The sequence below is a fragment of the Alosa pseudoharengus genome, unplaced genomic scaffold (assembly GCF_046254945.1).
Source record: "Alosa pseudoharengus isolate Yale_2024_CS ecotype anadromous, Long Island Sound unplaced genomic scaffold, YU_APseudo_1.1 YU_APseudo_1.1_scf_21, whole genome shotgun sequence".
Classification (NCBI taxonomy): domain Eukaryota; kingdom Metazoa; phylum Chordata; class Actinopteri; order Clupeiformes; family Clupeidae; genus Alosa; species Alosa pseudoharengus.
The window spans coordinates 10,294,886-10,312,385 of NW_027468674.1; the positions used below are offsets into that span (position 1 = coordinate 10,294,886).

General features: G+C 43.6%; 1 protein-coding gene across 1 annotated transcript in view; it reads right to left on the minus strand.

Moving 5' to 3' along the window:
* Positions 1 to 17,500, minus strand: part of arid5b (AT-rich interaction domain 5B) — a 91,342-nt gene that overhangs the window by 11,832 nt on the left and 62,010 nt on the right. Inside the window, exons 6-8 of the mRNA XM_076299136.1 lie at positions 15,186 to 15,444; positions 12,064 to 12,116; positions 9,309 to 9,406 (exon numbers count right to left, since the gene is read on the minus strand). Coding sequence (XP_076155251.1) covers positions 9,309 to 9,406; positions 12,064 to 12,116; positions 15,186 to 15,444 — 410 coding nt within the window. The remainder of the gene's footprint in view (positions 1 to 9,308; positions 9,407 to 12,063; positions 12,117 to 15,185; positions 15,445 to 17,500) is intronic.

Below are 17,500 nucleotides of genomic sequence, written 5' to 3' on the forward strand. Positions count from 1 at the left end.
CCATTATTTCACTTTATTAGACAGACACGGCGGCAGTACTCCCACTCGGTCACTAGATGGCACCCTGCTAGGCTGGGAGACCTCTCTCAGCACCTCCGCCAAGCAGGATGTAAACATTGTCATTACAATTATTTCAGCCCTCGGCCAAACTACCGCTATTTTTATCACTTTACCCGCCTGTAAAAAAAACCTGCTCCGTAAATTTGCACAAAATGCAAATCATTCTGTCTTTGTTCACCCCCACAGCCCCCCCCGCCACCCCCAACCCCCAACCCCCAATCTCCTAATACCTGAGACAAATGCTAGTTGACATCAACAATTTGAAATGCCCATTCATCTTGGTGTTTTTTTCGTGTGTGTGTGTGTGTGAGTGTGTGTGTGTGTGTGTGTGTGTGTGTGTGACTGCTGGATCCAGGCACTGTGAGCGGGTCCAATAGTAGCAGAGCATTAGTGGAGACTGGGTGTCGTGGCTGGGTTAACGCTCAGAAAGCAGGGACTAAGTGGCTGAGTGACTGCTCCCTAATGACTGCTTGTCGAAATGAGCCCCCCCCCCCTCCTCCTCCTCAAAACCTTCCCAGAGGCTCATAGTAATAGAGAAAGAAAGAGAGAGAGAAAGGGAGAGAGACAGAGGGAGAGAGAGGGAGGGAGAGAGTGCAAGGGGGAGGAGGAGGAGAGAGAAGGTAGGGCAGGAGATAGAGAGAGAGAGAGAGAGAGAGAGAGAGAGAGTGCAAGGGAGGAGGAGGAGAGAGAAGGTAGGGCAGGAGATAGGGAGAGAGAGAGAGAGGGAGAGAGTGCAAGGGGGAGGAGGAGGAGAGAGAAGGTAGGGCAGGAGATAGAGAGAGACAGAGGGAGAGAGGGGTAGTCAAGGCTGAGTGGGAGCTGAGCAGGTTTCTGATGCTAACCCTTACAACAAATAACCGGGGGCCTGTTATTGGAGCATAATGGAGACTGCAGCTGCAGAACAGGAGGGTCTGCTTTGTTCAAACACACACACACACACACACACACACACACACACACACACACACACACACACACACACACACTTATGATTATTGCTACTGTGGACAAGAACAAGTAACCACTTAAGACTGTGAGCATGGAAGTTATTCTGAGTGCTTAAAAAAAGAGACACATTCTTTACTGTGGTACAGTTACAAAAGAGAGCGAGATTGAGAGAGATATTAAACATACATAAACTGTTTCTTAAGTTATTTTGTTTTGAACCCAGAAAGTGTAAGTCTAGATGTGAACCTCTGAGCTAATCCACATTCATATAGTTTAAGTGGACATTATTTACAATACAATATGGCCTACACTCGCTACGAAACAACAGGACAAGGAATATTCTTTGTAAAAAGAGAACAGAAAGATATCTGATTTAGTGTGATTAGCATGTACAGCAATCTACTGCTTGTTGCACTGTTCGTTTGAGCTAGTTAAACGAAATGAGATCAGTGAGTTTGAGTGTATGTTGCAGCTTGTTCCAATCACTTGCAGGAGCAAACTAAAAAGAGTTACGACCCCAAAACTGTGCAGACTTTGTGAGCTTAACAAAATTACTGGATGAAACCCAGACCTTTTATGTTTGTCATTCTTGGCTTTTGGAAGCTAAATTTACCTCAGGCCTTCTCAAGGGCAAGAACCTCATTAAGTAGGTTTTTGAACATTCTAAGTTCCGCAACAATTGAAGGTTCTAAAATTCTATGTTGAATTCAATGAACCCAGATATTCTTTAGAATGTTAATTTCCCAACATTCCCGTCACACCGGTGTGACGGTACTCCTTTAAGGGTTAACTTCAACCACTAAGTTTAATTATTAAACGTGTGACACTAACCAATGAGCGCTGGAATTCTCATACACAGCCAAGCGAGAGAAATTCTCCCTCTACTCTTGATAGCCGGATAGTGCATTTGGATTCGCTCTAAATTAAGGCCACATTCCGCAGTAATGATCTTAAAGACATTAAATTAAAGGGCTATGCTTGCTCAACAAGTCCCTTTGAACAGTTCCTTGTTCTCTCTTTCTCTCTCTGGATCCCAATACAAACACAGCCTTTTAGTTCCTGTATTTTTTTCCCCCTCCCACTGAAGACAATTTGGTGTGATAAAGCACAAGTAAGCCATGTGTACACAAAAACTACATCAATACCACGGTTGCTAAGAGGGTGGAAAAGAACTACTCCCAGATGAAAAAAAATCCAAGCTTTATATAAAAGAAATGTAAAAATAACCAGGGGATGTAGAATGGGAGGCGGAATTGGGCATGGCCCCATGAAAGCCAAGTCCGACACGTTTGTAAAAGTTGAAGTGGTGCAGTCCTGCTTTAGCCTTGAGCTAAGATGAAAAAGACCAAATTCCATTACTGCTGCCTCACAAAAAAATGAAACATAATGCAAACATCCATAACTGAGCATATACTGTAGGTAACAAAACAACATTGTTATTGAAGCTTTGCACTTCATCATCAAACACAAACACAAAGGGAGTCCTGCACAAAACCCAGCGGTGACTCAGATTAAGCCTACCCGCAAAACCTCAAGACATGACTGGCGAGGGCTATTGGAGTACTCAACACACACAAAACCTCAAGACATGACTGGCGAGGGCTATTGGAGTACTCAACACACACAAAACCTCAAGACATGACTGGCGAGGGCTATTGGAGTACTCAACACACACAAAAATCAAGTCAGAGCCAGCGAGAACAAGTGGTATATTTACTCAGTAGATGTAGCTGATGAGTAAGACGTTAGCAATGGTAATGATGGCCAGGGCGTTTTATTTTCTCTCTGTTTGAATGCCTTGGCAAACTCGACTCAGAAGAAGCTTTACCTTTGAGTGGGGGAAAACGTCTCAGGCTGACGATCAATTAATCATCCTCGAGCTGTTAGCTGTTGAAAGAATCACTTTAGTCTTGTTGGAGAGTGAAAAAAAAAAACATGGCATCTTACCAGGGCAAATGAGGCTGTAAATTTAAATGCAAGGTTTTTTTTGCGGTGATAAACTAATTAGATCAATCAAGATTTTTAATTAGGTTTTGTCAGTTGTGAACACCCACAATGTCACCGCGACTCTCCCCCCGATTAGGTAATTTCATTAGCGCCGCAACAAAAAAAATAATAAACTGCCGATAAACAGATGATTATAAGAAGGTGTGAATAAATAGGAGAGGCTTTGATGGCAGTCTGACAAACATGGGACGCTTGCCAGAGGGAAAGAGAGAGAGAAAACAGAGATTGGGCTGTGGTTTCTGCAGTGGAATAGTCTAATGGATTAGAACAGTCTATTACACACTGTAACTTAACAACAGGGTGTGCATCAATGCATTCACTGCATCTTCCAATTAAGTAGACTGCCCCCCCCTACACACACACACTCACACACACACACACACACACACACACACACACACACACACACACAGCAATCTCTAAGTCTCCTGGGGGCCACTGAAAACAGCTGATGCAAGGCTCACCAGAGGCAAAGGCACCAGGAGAGAGAGAGAGAGAGAGAGAGAGAGAGAGAGAGAGAGAGATCATTAAACCACACTTAAAGCAGTTGCATTAAAAGCTGTCATACTCTGCTATAGGTTCAAGGATGTGCGCTCTGGAGCGTGACCGACTGGAATTCAGAGAAAACATTAATTCCGGGGAGGTGGGCTGACTGGAAAAGAGAGATGGAGAGAGAGAGAGAGAGAGAGAGAGAGAGACAGAGAATCAATACATCTTGGAATTGTGTGTTTCATTTCCAGGGTTTTTTTCTCTCTCGCTTATTCAGTAAAAAAAAAGCCACATGGCTCTGCCTCCAGCGCCTGACAACACGACCCACTTCTGCACATTCAACACTTAGATCCTTTCTGAGTGTCAATTTATGGCCACAGACCGGGAATAATTACATACGGCATACGCTTGTTGAATTATACAGACTCAAGGCAGATTTCCAGGAAGTATCTCTAGGCAAAGGCCTGAAGGGGGAGGGGGGGTGTCTGCAGATTAATGGGCCAATGAGGTGGACCACTTCTGACACAAAATAGGTTGCTGTGGAAGTGTGTGTTTGTATGTGTGGGGGACTGCCACTTGAAGCTGCTTAGTTACGATATACTGTAGGTCTCAGGGCCTGTCCACACGGAGACGCTTTTTAGGTTAAACGCAGAGGTTTTCGTCTTGGCCGAGCGTCCAAACAAATTCTGTAAACGCACTGCCTGAAACCGCACTTTTCTGAAACCTGGTCCCAGAGTGGAAAAATCTGAAACCGTAGCCCGTTTGAATTCGTTTAGACAGCGAAACCGCACATCCTGCTTGCATATCGATGATGTCATCGCCCCACCTCAGCTGCCCTGGACTTGCACTTATATTGCCTAACAATACTAGTTTTCATACATGACATTACCTACGATTACACTCCGTAAGATAAATATCACAACTGGTGCTGCGCAGCGCCGATAGCTTATGACACTGTTTTTCCCGGTGTTTTTTTATGCATTCTAGCTACTGTCAGTGATGCGAGAGAACTTAAGTTATTAGGAAAGTGCGGTGTAAGTTTAGGCTACATTAATTTGTGCGTAGTGCCAGTGTCATTCATTTATTTTACATGTCTTACAATATAGGCCTACATGCATTCACAGTCGAGTGAAATCAGATATAAGCATACAAAGACGCTTAGAACTCACGTTAAGCCGATGGTAGCACACTAAATGCAAATGCGCGATTTGATGCAGGCAAACGTATTGACTGTTACTAACGAAGGTTTTATAGCAATATTATAAATGTGGCGACAGAATAGCCTAGAACTTGGGTAAGCCTTGCGTTAAGTAGCCTAATTGATTGATAGCCAAAACTAATGTGAATCACGGACTATCCTACAACCAAGGCCTACCTGCGTTAGCCAAATAAAGGACGGGACTGCACCCTTCACAAACCGTAAAATAAAGTTTATTAGTTTTACAGTTGACAGTTCACCATCAGTCCACACAAACAATTCTGGTTTCCTTGCACTAGCCATTTCGTCGTAGCCTATTCTGTCTGTAAAGCCAAGTTTTGGTCAATTTCTGTAAGGAAACAGTGCCACCTATAGGCCTGGGGTATGAAGTAACGTGTTGAGTCGTGTTGAGATGGATCCGTTTGGACGCAAATATTGTTGATACGGTTCCAGGGAAGACGGAGGAAAAAAAGATCGGTTTGGTACGTGTGGACTAGGCCTCAGAGTGCCGCTGTTATCTGCTGAGAGTGGCATTCAGCTAGCGGCGCGGAGCACTCTGGAACTCTCCGGAACACTCCGGAACGAGCCGTTTTGCTGCAAGGGAGAGCGGGTTGGAGGGAGGAAAAAAGAACGAGATCAAATAAGTAAGAGCACCAAATTGATCAGTGCCATTGACCTATATAATTAAAAAGCAGAGAGAGGGGGAGAGAGAGAGAGAGAGACGGAGCAAGAGAGCGAGGGAAGGGGAGGGAGAGAGGGAGGGAGGGATGCAGCAGTCTCGCTCAAGGTTATTGATGTCATTTTTAATGACCTAATTTGTAATCTATGTTCTTTTTTTCTATTAAAGCAGATAGCCAATCTTGTGAGCGTGTAAAATAAATATCATTAGGGAAGACTGTGGGCGCTAAAGAAAAAGCCTTAGTGGATGTGGTGTATTGATTGTTGAGGGATGATGAGCTTTGTTACACTACAGTGCATGACAGGCCATTTACACTTCCAGATTACTGATGTACAGTCTACTCCTTGGAAAACCCGACATACAGTAGCAGCTGAGTCTGAAGTCCGGCTCTGGGACATAACCAGGTCATAACCAGACCATATCCAGGCCAAAACCAGGTCATATCCAGGCCATAACCAGGTAATACCCAGACCATATCAGACCATAACCAGGTCATATGCAGGCCATATCTGGACAACATCTGTTCAAAAGTCAGCTGCTTCCTGCAACAGAACAAGATGGCTTCAAAGTTGGGATGATTAACAGAGAGCTTTTAAGGGTTTGGTTTACTCGTTTACTGTTGGAAAATAAGAAAAAGAAAAAACCCAGAATGCAGGCCAAAGATCAAGGCAAGTGTGGCTTGTTGAGCAAAATTGAAGTCCCTTGTAAAAACAAACCTCAGCCATCCACATTCCCATCTGTGGTTTGGGGACCTTTATATTATGGACAGGCTCTACCCAGGCCACCTTATGAAAAGCCACTTGAGTTTGGGGCTCTGAGGGATTTTTCCCAGGACAATGAACCCCCCCCCCCCCCCCTCCTGCATCACACACATTTCCTTTCCTGAAAGAAAAAAAAAACTTTCCCACAATCGGATAAATCTACTCCATCACTTGGACCAGGGTGAGGACCAGAATTCTCCATTTTAATTTTCCATTTGCCGGGAAAAAGACTGCAATTAATTGCCTTCTCTTTCTGTCTCCTTCACACACACACACACACACACACACACACACACACACACACACACATGTACTGTGCACAGAACAGCAGCACAGTTAAGAGCTATCAGCACATAGCTGTGCACACTGACCCAGCATGCCCCAACTTCCTTGTTCTTGTCCTCTTTTCGTTCATGTCTTTTTCATCGGTTAAGGATATTCCCCGTATTCTTGGCCTGGGGATATTAGCTCTGTGGATCGAAGTGGTGCTGCCGGAGCCGAAGAACAGCTGGCAGACACCGATGCTGCGGCCACCACCTGTCTGACCTCCAAACACTCCGTCAGAGTATAACAGTGTGTGTGTGTGTGTGTGTGTGTGTGTGTGTGTGTGTGTGTGTGTGTGTGTGTGTGTGTGTGTGTGTGTGTGTGAAAGAGAAAAGAGAAAAAGAGAGAAAGAGAGAGAGAGGGAGAAAGAGATTGTGTGTGTCTGTTTATGTGTGTGTGATTCGTGACAAAAGTGCTAACAACACACCTCACTGTTGTAGTGTATGCGTATGTGTGTGTGTGTGTGTGTGTGTCTGTGTATGTGTGTCTGGTATCTGTGCTTGTTTGGTATGGTTCTGACAAGATCTCTAAAAGACAACTTCCAATACATTTCTGTGCCCAGCCCTACCTGTGTGCAGTTTGTAGTGTGTGTGTGTGTGTGTGTGTGTGTGTGTGTGTGTGTGTGTGTGTGTATGTGTGTGTGTGTGTGTGTGTGTGTGTGTGCATTTGGTGGCTCTTGACAAGATCTTAAAAGGTCACACTGCATAGTTTTTCAAACAACGAGTAGGAAAAGGGCCCCGCCACTGCCACAGTGCCTCCTGAGTGTGTGTGTGTGTCTGTGTGTGTGTGGCTCCTGTGTGTGTGTGTGTGTGTGTGTGTGTGTGTGTGTGTGTGTATGCCTCCTGAGCTTCTGCATTGATCCATGCGAGGGGTGATATTGAGTGCAGAGCACGGTCACAATCACCCACGCGCCCCACAAATACACATACATGCAAACACACACACACACACACCCACACACACACACACACACACAAATACCCACACACCCATACCCATACACAGACACACACACATGGACACAAACACACACACACCCACACACACACACACACACACACACAAATACCCACACACCCATACCCATACACAGACACACACACATGGACACAAACACACACACACACATGGACACAAACACACACACACACACACCCACACACACACACACACACACAAATACCCACACACCCATACCCATACACAGACACACACACATGGACACAAACACACACACACACATGGACACAAACACACACACACACACACCCACACACACACACAAATACCCACACACCCATACCCATACACAGACACACACACATGGACACAAACACACACACACACATGGACACAAACACACACACACACACACACACTCAGAAATACACATATTCATATTTGTGTAAATCTATACACTAACCTGCCCATAGCTCCATACCCACGATCTGACATTCAGCACACTCTCATTTCCATACACAGCAACACAAATGCCCTCAGCGCCACACACACACACACACACACACACACACACGCACGCACACACACACACACACAGACACGCACACACAGACACGCACTCCCTTTGACTGAGGCGGCAGCAGATCCTCTCCTCTGACACTCAGCATCTACTGTAATCTACTGTAATCTACTGTAATACAGACCTGTTATTAAGCAAAACAGAACAGTTTGCTTGTTCCAAGACGTCCCAGTGATCCATACAAGCTTTTGTCTGGCTGGTGGACTTTTCTCTGTGGCATAGGAAGCCTTCTGTTTAGCTTAATAACAGGTCTATATTACAGTAGATGTCCTCGGTAATAAATAAATCGGTGATTGGCGAACTCTTTCACAATGACAGAAAGAGCTTAAAAGTCACAGGATCAACAAAAGCAACGTTGCTATGAACTCTTTGTGTTCACAAGCCAGTCCTCTCGGCACTGAGCTGTCTGAGTCTGACACATCCGACTTAGATCTCAAGAAGCCAACGGGATGCTGCGGAGAACTCAGAGACGTGCCATTGATCCATACAAGCATCTGTCTAGCTGGTGGAACCTTTTTGTGTGGCATAGGCAACCTTCTGTTTTGCTTAATAGCAGGTCTATGTAGTAGATGCAGTAGATGTCCTCGGCCTGCTTATCCCAATGATCCACAGGGACTAGCTTGCTGCCAGCCCTGACATGCAGACGTAGAGGGTGCATTGCCCTCCAGGGTTACAGTAACACTGTCAGCTGGCGTTTCATCACAAGAAGCCAAACGCAAATGGCAGCAAAAAGGCTATAGCCTGGATTGCCTGGAAAAATACAAACTCATTCACTAAGTGAATAGAGACGGGTGACTCTCGATTGGGAAACGTTTACAACATTTGCATCGCGAATCAGAGATTCAGATCAGAGATTCCTAACGTTACTTCCTGCTTTGCCTAAACTTTACAAACTGACAATACGTAAGCAGCATCAACAGTCAGGAAACAATGTATGTGGGTATACCTTTGCTTTAAATACATTTCTGCATTTTTTTGACGTTTGCATGTGTTGCTTCTGTTTATCACAATAAGGTTTGATTTCGTCTTCCCCTCTCGTCGCTGATTGGCCTGACATTTTTCTTGTCTAAGGGAAACGATTATGAACTATGGTGCTTTAACCCATTAACCCTTAAAGGTGTGTGTTTTTGGACATTCTAACATAAGATCCTGTTCCACAACAATTCAAGGAATTGAATTCAATGAACCCAGATAATCTTTAGAACGTTCCAATTTTCCAACATTCGGTACATCTTTTTTAGGGGAAAAAACCCCAAAAACTAAGGGTCAAGGGTCAGAGGTCAGAGGTGTTGTTCTCCGTACCTTTCGTAGTGTCTCCGCGTACACGTGGCTGCACTGGTGCTTCCAGGGTTACCGCCGAGCTCATCATATACATTTTTCCACTGTCGACGAGCTGTGATCTTCAGAGGAGAGAGAGAGAGAGAGAGAGAGAGAGAGAGAGAGAGAGAGAGAGAGAGAGAGAAATACCAAAGGAGAGAGAGAGAGAAAGTCAGAAAGCAAGGTAGAAAGTGAGAGAAATAGAGAGAGAGAAAAGGGGGGGGGGGGGGTTAGAAGGACGTTCCACAATCAGATGCCTGAAGCTGAACTGCACATGGAGATGTCACCCCAGATTACTCACTGATGTGGGCTTCATTCAGACTCCTCTAAGAGAGTCTTAAGGCCACTGTTTTAAAGATACATGGGGCTTGTCTGCTTTGATATGGTAAAATAAGGCCATGTTATGACAGGAGAATTTAATCAATTCACTATATAGTCTAGATATTATACATTATTTCAGAGACTGCATTATATTTCCAGAGTTTCCATGAGTTGCCCATTCAATTGAATACTGATTCATAACGAATGATGGATTTTTAATGACAATTGTATTCCAAATGGTTATTGAAGGGTTAACCTTCAGCATCTGCACTTTCAGACAGAAATCAAAACGGCAAATCTTGCTGCTAAATTATTTCCTTTCACAATGTGAAGTGGTCTATTAAACGGCAGACTGCATTACGGGGCCTATTTTTCTCTAAATGTAATTCGACTGAAATCTTTTTATTCGGATGATTAATTTCTGTACATGCCATTTGTGTCGTGCACTTGTACGGCTACGGCTAAAGAGGCAAAAGATTACATTTGTATGCGAGAGAGCATTATGTGTGATAATAGTTTAAAAATGGATAAATAAAACGTCCTTCAATCATTCTGCAATCATACTATGACCATGACTGAATGTAACTTATGTCCAGGCTTTGAGCTTAGTGGAGCAGATGTATTTGTGATGGGAATGGCTTCTGAGTGTAGCTCAGCTCAAGGTCTGGACAGCAAAGCGAATGGAAAATACGTCTGTGCTATGGCCTCAGTGGGCCTCCTATAAAAGTCTTTATCCATAATATCACCGGACCTGCATGTTTTTATTCATGTGTGTGTGTGTGTGTGTGTGTGTGTGTGTGTGTGTGTGTGTAGGATATGTTGTTAAAGGAGACTAGGAAAAGTCAGGCCAGGCCAAAGACAAAATTCAGACTGATGTGTGTACGTGTGTGTGTGTTTGTGTGTGTGTGTGTGTTTGTGTGGAGGGAGGGAGTATATGTATGTGACTGCTCTATGCCAAAGCTAAGCGCTATCAAGCTGCTCTGCACTATCAAGCTGCTAGAGTCTGCATGATACAAGGCACATACATATCAGCACACCGAATGTGCCCTCACTTGATGTGTGTGAAATATTGGGTTTCCTGTGCACAGCCACAAATGCAACCCTTCACACACACACCTACACACACCTACACACACACACACACACACACAGAGACATAAAAAGCATTTGGGTGAAAATATTTCGTGAGAAAATCTCTCACAATTTCTCATGAATCATTTCCTGTTTACTTTGCATCCAAACAACCTGTCTGCCTTTGATAAAACCTCCTTCTCCCTTCCCACTTCCTGACAAAATAATTATGTCAGTGTTCCTTTCTAAAGTTTCTTAAGAAGCAGTCAGGCGTTTAATAAACTGAACTGTGTGTGAGTGAGTGTGTGTGTGTGTGTGTGTGAGAGAGAGAGACAGAGAGAGAGAGAGAGAGAGAGAGAGAGAGTGTATGTGTGTGTCTGTGGGGGGGGGGGCTCTTTATGGTGGCCTGTTCATTTGCCTGTTGCTTATCTTATAAAGGTTGTCTATGATGCAGGGTCCTAAACATGAGGCGAGTAGAGGATATCACTGTATTGGGACCAACCTATTCCCCCCATGCAGCACTAGATAGTGAATAACGTATGATGATGAGCAGAACCTCAGTCCTCTGCAGAACACAAGACGTTAACCAATGGGAAGACGGCAACCTTCAGGCTGATGACCCCACCACAGGTGTTGTTAATAATAATAATACATTTATTTTTTTTATAGGCATTGCCATTGGTTAACGTTGAGTGAGTTCAACTGAAAGAGGAGCACCATACAGTTAGTCACTATACAGTGCACCATGTGGGGAATGCTACAAACACTGGGGTCAGACTTCAGTATACAGCATAATTTCCTTTTTCTTAGAAACAGCAGCAGGTTAAGGGAACTTACATGTGTTTTCCACAAGTGGTTCTTGTGGGGTGGGGGGTGGCGGGGGGGGGGGGGGGGGGGGGGCAAAACAAAACAAGCTGGCCAGGACTCAGCTGAGTTGTGATGGGCCGGAGGGCTTTGAAGCAGCCTGCCGTTTACTGCATGGATGTTTCACTGCCACACTCACTGAAGTGTTCTCCAGAGGAGACAGGGAGAGAGGGGGGGGGGGGGATCCACTAGCTTTTCTGTTTCAGGAGCTAGCCGAGAGCCAGAGGGGAGTGTGTGTGTGTGTGTGTGTGTAGGTATGTGTATGTGTGTGTGTGTGTGTGTGTGTGTGTGTGTGTGTGTGTGTGTGTGTGTAGGTATGTGTGTATATATATATCTGTGTGTGTGTGTGTGTGTGTGTGTGTAGGTATGTGTGTATATGTGTGTCCAGCATTTCTGTGTGGGTGTGTGTGTGTATGTGTGTCCAGCAAGTGTGTGTGTGCTTTTGATGGCACATATTCTTCAAAGAAGTGCTGAAGGTACTCACCACCTCGTATCCTCCCAGCTTCTGAGCAGCTTGAAACATAGTCCAAAGGTTGACTGTCAGAGGGACAATAAGCACCAGGATCAATGACACAGGAGAGGAGAGAGAGACACACACACACACACAAAAACACACACACACACACACAAACACACACACAAACACACACACACAGACAAGGACATAAGCACACACACACACACACACACACAAACACACACACACACACACACATAAACACACACACACACACACACACACTCAGTCACACATATTCACACACACAGACATTGTTTAATTTGCTTTCATCTTTACAACAGAAGACAGATAGAAAGAAACTATTAAATAAAATCAACACAAAGCTGTCAACATTTCATCCTCATTATTTCCCCATATTTTTGCCCCATGAATACTAACCAGACTCGCCTTTCATATAAGCACAGCTAACTTAATTAGTGTCAATTTAATGAAGCACATCCACTTTGAATTAACTTTGAGTGTGAAAGTGAGCGAGAGCAAGAGAGAGAGAGAGAGAGAGAGAGAGAAAGAAAAGGAAAGTAATGATCAGGAAGCAAATGACATTCTTTGCCAGCAGAAAAGCAATCCATCGAGATCCGATCTTTCAGAGTACACACACACACACACACACACACACACACACACACACACACACTTCAGTGACGATGCCCGGCACACACACACACACACACACACACACACACACACACACACACACACACACTTCAGTGACGATGCCCGGCACACACACACACACACACAGACACACACACACACACACACACACACACACACACACACACTTCAGTGATGATGCCCGGCATACACACACACACACACACACACACACACACAAACAAGCAGTGTGCCAGTGCTTTAACGCAGTTCATAAATGACATTTGGAGCTAGGGCGCTAAACATCACACTCTCTCGCTTAAAGAATCTTGACTCTTGACTTAGTGAGAGTTGCAAATGTGTGTGTGTGTGTGTGTGTGTGTGTGTGTGTGTGTGTGTGTGTGTATGTGTGGTGTGTCTGTGTGTTTTGTGTGTGTGTGTGTGTGTGTGTGTGCGCGTCCGCAAGTCAAAATGTAATACACCTCCAGCCCAAGCGGGGCTACAATAAAGGTCACAGGAGTTCTGTAATAAATCTTTTGTTGTTACACTGTCACCAAGTGTGATATTTCACTGATAGGACGCATTGTTTATTTATCAGATGTTGCTTCGGGTACTTCCTTCTTGTGTCCAGCGGACTTGTAAACCGTTGTCCAGCCACTCCCTACAAAAACATAACTAACTGGCAGGCAGGATGCCCGTCCCTCAGGGACTTTCCTGATTGGTTCATATATTCACACACCAGGTGGACAGTTTTAGCTACTGATTAGCAGATCCACTAAATTCCCTGCAGGCATGTTTGTTTTTCAAGAGCATCTATTTTAGTCATGCCTATTAAAAAAAAAATGTTAAAATTATATTCAGCATATTCAAGAAAATATTGCACTCTGCAGCTGTCTGTGTTAAACAGATAACAGTAATACTGAGATCGTCTGTTGACCTCTGACAGTAGCATTGCAGTATCGCATTATGAGTGTCAGAGTAGCATGCTAACACGGTCTACTACCCACATCAATGCAATAACCCTACATGTACTTCCTGAGCTGTATCTAATGCAGACAAACGGATGATGCTAACTGCTAACGTTTCCTGCAGCAGACTAGTGGCATGTCAGCAAATAAAGCGTTCACGCTAAGTGTAAATATGTGCAGTCTGGATTGCAGTAATTGCCAATCCCACGCTGCCCCTTTTTTTCCCAGCACTCCTTAATGACCTCTCTGTGACCTTGCAGTACTGACTAAGGGCTTGTTCAACCTACGCAAGATAAGACGGCTTCCTTTCCGCCTGGCTCTTTGAATTGCCTGTTACACAGCTATGTGGGTCTGTGGAGACCAGTGATATGATAAGGAGTCTGAGGGCTTGAACGCCGCCTTCATACTTTTCCTTCTAACTCCGTATCAGGACAAAACGCCTCTGAGATGTTTACAATATTATGTGTGTGTGTGTGTGTGTGTGTGTGTGAGAAACTCTCAATTGCAGTGTGCCTACTATAAAAGTCAAATGTAAAAGATGTTATTCAGTGAATGTCTTGCTGCCACAGTGTCCAAGTACCCCACATTAGACTGTAACTGCAGTAGTGGGTAAATCGAGGCAACAAGACGTGCCCGGAAAAAAAAGAAGAGGAAAAGTCACGGCTAAAACTATTAATGAATAAACTCAGTAGCTTTCAGTATTCATATGGCAAAAAGAAAAACATTGTCTGTATGCAGCTCGTCTCAGTTTCAAGATAAACAACTTTAAACGATTCTAACCATGTGCTTTGACTGAGAAGCAGGAAGCATCAAATGAGAGCTAGCGAGCTGACGAGGAATAATTGTTTCTTCCTTCTTAAGCCATACTGACCTACTTTGCAACCCTGCAGAAGATATTAACATTACAACTTGTCCGCCCCCCTTCCCCTTGCTTTTTAAAATGGGAAGAATAAGCAATAGATTTCAGCTGTTAACATGGGTTGTAATTTCCTGTCAAATGAGAGACGGGGATAATGTCCTCTTCAGCAGGCAGAGCGCTCATAAGTGGATTCCCATGTTTGTAGAGAGTCTATTCCCATCCACCGACCCCCCTCCCAAACCACGGATGGGTGCTGAATAGAGGCCTTGAATACAACACACCGCCCCTTAGCTTTGTGTCAGTGTGAACTTAACGGCTACTACTACTACTACTTTGGCTGATTTGAACAAAGCTTTCCTGGTTCCTTTGTGAGACTGTCAATACTGTCAGTCCTCCAGCAGTTTAAGGACATCTGAGACAATGGCTGAGGGGAAGTAAGCGATTCCCGTAACGGCCAGAAAAAGACAGAACGATACTGTAGAAAAAGAGAAGAAAGCAAAAAAAAGGAATGTGTCAAAATGAAAGAAATAAAGGGATAGAATAAATGAAGACCAAACAAAAGAGAAAATTAAAAGAGAGAAAGTGAAAAAAAACAGACAAAAAAAAGAAGAGAAACAATAAAGAAGAGAGGAGCTAGAGAACTAAAATGGCTGCCGGGTACCCACTCTGTTTGAAGCCCAGGTACGGTATCCTCTCGATGGGCGTCTTCCTCTCCTTCATGTACTTGTAGAGGGCCACGAGGAAGGCCTGCTCCTCGTCCCCTTCACTGCCCTCGTCCCCACCGCCGGACTTCAGCTTCTCCTCCGCCGACGACGTGGGCTTCTTACAGTGGCTGCCATTACTGCTGCTGCTGCTGCTGCTGCTGCTGGTGCTGCCGTTCTTGGGCTTGTTGGACGCTGCCGCAGCCTTTGTTTCTGCCTTCACCTGGGGGTTAGGAATTCACAGCTTTAGTTAGCATGCTAAGCTAAGCTAACGCTAACCTGATAATAATAATAATAATCTTTATTTATATAGCACTTTTCAAAACAAAGTTACAAAGTGCTGTACAATATCAACATAAATGAAAATGCAAATAAGACATAATAAAATAACAATCAAATAATATATACTAATTCAATTAGAACTTACATAAATTTGAAAAAGGAAAATAAACTTACACTGAAATAAAACTTACTGAAATAAAACCTAGAATCTTAAAATCAATTCTAAAGTTTACTGGGAGCCAGTGCAGTGAGGCTAAAACAGGAGTAATGTGATTACAGTACTTTGTCTTAGTAAGAAGCCGGGCAGAAAAAAGAAAAAAGACTATTGCAGTAATCCAGGCGTGAAGAAATAAATGCATGTATAATGGTCTCAGTGTCTTTAAAAGTTAAGATGGAACTAATCTTGGAAATATTTCTGAGGTGATAGAAACAAGACTGTATGAGCTTTGTGATGTGATGTTCAAAGCTTAAATTACTTTCAAACCAGACACCAAGATTCTTTGCAACAGGTTTTACACGGTCTAAAAATTGAAAGGGACCTAAGGATGGTATCATTTGTTTCACTATGTGCTAGGATCCAATGATGAGGACTTCTGTTTTGTCAGAATCCAACTGGAGGAAATTGTTTGACATCCAGTTTTTTATGTCACAAAGACATTCATTTAAGGAATTCAGCATACTAGGATCAGAGGAACTAATGGGCAGGTACAGCTGTGTATCATCAGCATAGAAGTGGAAGGAGACACAGTGTTTCTGGATAATGTGCCCAAGAGGAAGCATGTATAAACAAAATAAGATTGGTCCTAAAACTGACCCTTGAGGTACCCCATACTTGACAGGAGAAAATGAAGATGTGTAACTGTTTGCAAAAACACAAAACTTCCTATTTGACAAGTAAGATGAAAACCATTGTAAGGCTGTACCAGAAATTCCCACCCAATGTTCCAGTCTATGCAGCAGTATGCAGTGATCAATAGTGTCAAAGGCTGCGCTAAGATCAAGAAGTACAAGGACAGAACACATGGCATCATCAGCTGTTCTTAAAAGGTCATTTGTAACTTTCAGCAGTGCTGTCTCAGTGCTATTATACTTTCGGAAACCAGATTGTAGCTTTTCAAAAACATTATTATTTTCCAGTGCAGAGACAAGCTGCTTGGACACTAATCTTTCAAGAATCTTTGATACAAATGGTAACTTGGAAATAGGTCTGTAGTTTTGAGGTAGAGATGGATCAAGCCCTGATTTCTTTAGCAATGGGCTCACACTTGCAGTTTTAAAGTAATCAGGGACAATGCCATTTAAAAGTGAACTATTAAAAATAGAAAGCAAACAGGACCCAACAGATTCAATTACTTCTAATAGGAACTTTGTTGGTACTACATCAAGAGGACTGGAAGATACTGTAATATGTGACACTGTCTCTAGAAGTTCAGATAGAGTAACTGTATTGAAGTGGTATCGTGTAAGAAAGAGACTTCAGAGTGCATAGTATTAGGAGTGATAGAGGTTCTAATTGACTCTACTTTCTCAGTAAAAAAGGACCCAAACCTTATACAATCAGCATCACTTTCCACTGGGACACAGGGAGTAGATGGCTTTACCAGCTGCTCTACTGTTTTAAATAGAAATCTAGGATTATGCTGATGATCAGAAATAAGTTCTGAAAAGTAATGTGATCTTGCATCCTTAACCAAGATGTTATAGTGTTTAAGTGATTCCTTCATAATGTCATAATGAAATTGAAGACCAGACTTCTTCCATTTACGCTCAGCTTTCCTACAATCCCTTTTACAACTACGAATGCCACTATTAATCCAGGGCTGCTTTCTTTCTGATGACTTAGTTCTAACCTTCATGGGTGCAATAACATTTAGAGAAGACAAGCAAATGGAATTAAAGGAGAATTCCGGTGTGATTTTGACCTAAAGTGTTTTGAAACATGATACCGAGTGTGAACGTATGTCTCATAGCCCATCTCGGCTTGTCCCCTGCACTCC